Below are 5,774 nucleotides of genomic sequence, written 5' to 3' on the forward strand. Positions count from 1 at the left end.
GGATGAGATTAACACTGAAAATCAGTAGGTTTTGAGTAAAACAGATCACTTTCCCTATAAGTAGGCTTCATTCCACACTTGAAAGTCTGAATAGAATGAAAAGGGTGGCCTTCAACTTTACCTCTTCTCCCTCCCCAGCCCCCTCAAGAGAGAATTCTCTTGCATATTGCCTTTGAACCTTATCTGCAACATTGGCTCTTCCCTGGTTCTAAGTCAGATGACCTTTGGGCTCCAACTGGAATATCATCTCTAACCTGCTGGCCTACACTGCAGATTTTAGACTTGTTAACTTCTATAATCACACCACCAACCCCTTATAATAAATCTCTTCATGTATATGTTTGTATGTGTGGACACGTACACACACACACACACACACACACTCTCGGTTCTGTTTCTTTGGAGAACTCTGAATAACATAACCCACATATGAATTTTTGTGTGGCCATAAATTTTCATTTCACTTGGGAAAGTATCTAGGAGTAACACTGTTGGGTCACATGGTAAAGATATGTTTAACTTCATAAGAAACTACCAGACTTTTCATAAGTGACTGTACTATTTTGTGTTCCTACCATCAATACATGAGAGTTATCATTGCTCTGGATCCTTTCAAACACTTGTTATTTTCAATGTTTTGTTTAAAAAGATTTAGTTATTCTAAATTGGGTTGTAGTAATATCTTATTGTGGTTTTAGGTAATGGTATGTTGAACTTAGAGCTGATCTGAGAGAGCTCTGTCTTTATTTTCTGGTTATTTTGATATCTGAATCCTTGGTCAAGATAAGGATGAAATCACTAAATAATGATTTATAAGTTTCTGTTCTAAACCTAATACTCCCCTGGAGTGGTTTTAAAGGTAATTTAATAGGTTAAAGGTTTCAGAGGTAATTTAATATACCTCTCTTCAAGAGATAAAGCTTAATTCCTCATACCACCTCCCCACTAAAAGAGTAGGCTGTCCTTAGTGATTCACTTTTTTTTAAAAATTTTTTATTTTTTTTAATAGTGAAAACTTTTATATTTGAAATTAGCCAGCTGGACTCAGTTTAGATGATCCCAATTTTGTTGGCAACATCCAAAGCATCATAGTCAGGAGCCAGTCGAACATATGCCTTCTTCTCTCCATCAGGCCTGATCAGAGTATTGACCTTGGCCACGTCAGTGTCATAGAGCTTCTTCACAGCCTGTTTGATTTGGTGTTTGTTGGCCTTGACATCCACAATGAACACCAGTGTGTTGTTGTCTTCTATTTTCTTCATGGATGACTCGGTGGTGAGGGGGAATTTGATGATAGCATAGTGGTCAAGTTTGTTTCTCCTAGGGGCGCTCTTCGGAGGATATTTGGGCTGCCTCCTGAGCCGCAGTGTTTTGGGCCACCGGAAGGTGGGTGATGTCCGGATCTTCTTTTTCTTGTGGCTGTGGACACCTTTCAACACTGCTTTCTTGGCCTTCAAAGCTTTTGCTTTGGCTTCAGCTTTAGGAGGGGCAGGGGCTTCCTTCTTCGCCTTCGGCGCCATCTTCATGAAAAGCGTGATTCACTTTTAATGAATAGCATATAATAGAGTTGATGGTACATAACTTTCAGCACTAAAAGACTCCGTCCTTGCTTCCCTTTCTCTGGGATTACTCTCTCTGGGGAAAGCCAGTCAGCTGCCACAATGTGAAGACACTCGAGAAGCCTTATATGGCAGCCCTTGTTGGGAGTAGATGAGCCCTCTTTCTGAGAACTAGTAAGGACCTGACTTAGTCATGGCCTCTTGCTAAGACTCATGCATATGAGCCATCTTGGAGGTGGATCCTTCAGCCCAGTTAAGGTTTCATGCAGATCGCTGCATGCTGAGCCAACATCTGGAGTGCAATCTTGTGAGACACCCTGGGCCAAATCCACCAGCCAAGCTGCTCCTGAATAACTGATCCATAGAGATTATGAGATAATAAATGTTTGCTGTTTAAACTACTAAATAATGTGGTAATTTGTTACACAGCAATAGATAACTAATACAGATTTTGGTACTGGATTTGTGGTGCTATTATAACATCTAAAAATCAGGATATGATTTTAGAATCAGGCAGTGAGCAGAAGCTGGAGGGACTTTGTTATTAATTATTCTGGCAGAGTCTGGGGGTACTCACCCAAATTATTGCTCTTGCATTTTACCTCTGGTATAAATATAGGCTCTACCTGATTTTAGTTTCTTTTAAATAGATTTTACAATGACTGACTCAAATTATGTACAGAGGACCATTTGTTTTAGGACTTTAAAAATGTCATACAGTTAACAAGTAAACCCATAAATCATGAAACACCCTTATCCAATTTCTTAAATATCTCCCTCTTTAGTGATTACTGTAACAGTAGGAAGTCCTTGTCTCAATTTTTATTTTAAATTTTAATCTCAGTATGAGGTTTTAAAGTAAAAAGCTTGGATGGAAATAACTGATTGTCTGGTTCCAAAGGACATTTCCAAAAGAGATCTCTTGGGTATGATCCATGCACCCAAGTCTCACAGAGTAGGAGATTTACCACTTAAGGAGTTTAGTATCATTGGTGGATATTTTACATGTACATTCTTTAAGCCTCAAATTTAATTTCTTTGGCAATCCAAGCTATTCTTTGTACAGGAGAAGCCAGATTCTCTGCTATACTAATATATCATACCTGCCTTCTGTCAATTCCACAGTGCTGCATAAATTCCTGTGTTCTGCTTTTTTGGCTTTTTTCTGGCCAAGGTGTGAAGAGGCCCAAGAGAGAGAAGAAAGTAAATCAGAATGTGTATACTGTCTTTTCCTCTCAGTAACCATGTCTGACTTAATCCTTGGCAGAGCTGAAGCACCCTCTTTCCCATGGTCAAGTCTTATTTCTTTCTGTCCTGGGGGCTGTGATGCATATATTTAAACATATATTGAGTCATTAATATCCAGAATTCATAGGAAAGGGAGAAACAGACTATTAAACAGCTGTAAGAAACCATTTATATCACACAATAGCTTAAATGTGTATTGGATTGGATGGCACAGTTTGAGCAAATGTGTTAAGTATTTATTAAAATCAGTCCAGCTACAACTATTAGCATGTTTCAGCTCAACTTGGAGGGGAAGAAATCACTGAAGGTCATTTTCATGGAATATATGAAAGTGATCATTAATATTTGCATAGATAACCTGGCTTGTTTTTCTGACAGGTCCTGATATATGATACTCAGTACAATTTGAATGTTAGCTCTGGATCCCTGGCAATCCATTGAGGTAGGCATCCAAGGCATATTCACTAGACCTGGACTGTCTTTTGTCGAAAGTCAGTTACATTGTTTCTTTATTGTCATAAACTCGCTGTCACTTAATGACATTTTCCAGTGATGGGTTCATTAGTGGTGAGAATACCTGGCACAAATTAAGCTAGCATGTATATGTGTGGAGTATCCTCTGTTAGTTGTGCCATTATATGGTGTGCTGGTTTGGTTTTCCAGAAAGTATACTTCAAGATGGAGTTAGGAGTCCAAAAGATTTATTTGGGTTTAACACCTGTGAAAGGAAAAGGAAGGGAGCAGGACTGGTCAAAGGGAGTCATCAGACTGTAGTATGGACCTGTGAAGTTTCTGCCAGCCCATTGGGGAGCTCTCTCAGAAAAGTCATCATCTGGAGTAATTCTGCACTGGGCTAAATGCCTAGGCCCTTTACCACAGTCTTTATCAGCCATTAGCTAGGAGCCACCTTGAAAAGAATGTGATCTTGGTTCTAAAACTGAGGTAGACCCTAAAGGGCTAAGTGACTTTTGAAAGCTGTCAGCTGACAACATTTTTTCTCTTTGTTCCTAGATGTGGAGTGCTTTCTTGAAGAGGAATCTGAGCAGCATATCTCCATGTCTGCTACATGTGGCTAAAGGCAGATCTTGTTTTGGCTGTTTACTGTGCCATTCTTACATCAGTTAGGTCCCAGAGATACAGCTATAAATCTCTGCATAGAGATATAGTAAAGCCTTCTTTTTTGAAATAGTTTATTAATAAAAATAAAAAGTAGAAAATGATAAAATGTTAAGAATAATGCATATATATTTTAACTTAATATTATCTTGTCTGCCAGTGTTTTATGTAGGGACAAAGCCTTTTCTTTGAGTATGAGTCTTCTGGTTAGAATTGGACTTTATCTTCCATGCATAGGGAATACTGATAAAACATGATATGAAATTTGCAGTTTTGTTTTCTTAAAGCAGAGCACACTTTATACACCATGAAAGAATCTGAGTATAGGATTCCTTAGATTTTTTATGAGTTTTCCATCAATATTTCGTTGACGGAATGAAATATTTTTGTACCAGTTTAATTCAATAGTGTTTTTAAATGATTCACCTTAATTTAGAGTTTTCAAGCCATCTGACCCAATTTCTATTTTAACTTCCTCTCCTTTAGCACTAATCTTTACTCAACTTAGATTATATTTAATGAAATTCATTGCATAACGTAAAAATAGGTTAGAGAATAAATAGGTTAGACTTTGGTGTGTGTATGACTTCATAGATGAGAACAGAAGTATTCAAGCTTCCTAGAGAGGGGTATAGTAGCTCTAAGACTTCAGTTAGTGGTGAACATTGATCAATATCTTGTGTAGAGGGTATGGAGAGTGTCATTTAATTAAGCAAATAAAAACAGCTTTTTATATTTATAGCTTTATTTCCAACTGCATCTATAATTATAACATGTCTGTTAAAGAACATTTAAGAACAATAAATATTTTATTAGTAAGGAGGGATATGAGTCCAAATCACTGCCTCATTTCTTAACCTGGCTGGTTTCTGAGAGAATCTTTTGACCTATTAGTGTGAAGCCTGGACCAGGGTAGCAGTAATTAGACCATTAGATTATTTTTCCCTCTAGGCCCTATTCTGTTTTCATTGACCATCCAAGGGCCTCCCTCGAGGTCAGTGTCTTTCCTAGAAAGGTCTCACAGTACCAACTGCCTGAGATAAAGAACCCAAGAGAGAACTTTAGAAAAGAGATAAGAGTTCTCAAAGAGAAGGCCTTTGTCCCAGATCAGTTCTATTTATAATCACTTTACTCCTTTATCTAAGCTCCATCCTCAACTTCATGTCCTTGAAAGAGTTCTTTTTTCTCTGACTTTTGGAATTGGATAGAGGAGGCCTTGAGAGCCCCTGAAGATTAGCATGTATCATGAACATCGTTTTTATGCTCATTTTTAAATGGTTAATAGAAATAGACCTTTCTCCCATTAATTTTTGTGGATGACTTGGTTCTGGGCTCTTTGGATAATGTTTGCAAACATCTAGGCTGGAACATCCTTTCATCCCTTCAGCCTCCACCTACCATCCTAATTTTTATGCTTAGGGGAAAGAACTATAGAAAGCAGTTAGCTAGTCATATCATTCAAGGTCTCTGGATGATGATTAGTTAAATTGAAAGTCCTAATAAGAATCCATAAAGTCCTGCTTCAGTTAAAGATAGAGCAGACATAAATGCTACTATGGCCTGATACCCCTTATCTGTCACAGAATTGACTTCTGGGAAGAAATGCAGTCTCACTGCCAAGATATTTCAACAGCTTTCACTGTTCTCATTTCGTGGGCACTGCAATGAACATTTTCTCTTAATTTAGAAATATGTGATGCCACTGTTGGGAGACTGTTGGTATGAGATAGAATATTGTCACCAGGAAAAGGAGAGTAGTTGATGTTTTTAAAAAGGAAAATTTCCTCACTGACTTCTTCATTCCTAATCTTTAAACTGATACTGAAATAAAGCATGGTGATAGTGATGGTT

General features: G+C 37.8%; 1 protein-coding gene across 1 annotated transcript; it reads right to left on the reverse strand.

The window, feature by feature from the left end:
- Positions 1-1,049: 1,049 nt before the first annotated feature.
- On the reverse strand, positions 1,050-1,526 carry LOC128062442 (60S ribosomal protein L23a-like). Its single transcript, XM_052654919.1, has one exon. The coding sequence runs from the start codon at positions 1,524-1,526 to the stop codon at positions 1,050-1,052; it is 477 nt and encodes a 158-aa protein (XP_052510879.1).
- Positions 1,527-5,774: the final 4,248 nt, after the last annotated feature.

The sequence above is a fragment of the Budorcas taxicolor genome, chromosome 17 (assembly GCF_023091745.1).
Source record: "Budorcas taxicolor isolate Tak-1 chromosome 17, Takin1.1, whole genome shotgun sequence".
Lineage (NCBI taxonomy): Eukaryota > Metazoa > Chordata > Mammalia > Artiodactyla > Bovidae > Budorcas > Budorcas taxicolor.

Bases quoted from the DNA above. Each gene is read 5' to 3' on its own strand.
- LOC128062442 (XM_052654919.1), bottom strand. From the start codon at position 1,526: ATGAAGATGGCGCCGAAGGCGAAGAAGGAAGCCCCTGCCCCTCCTAAA.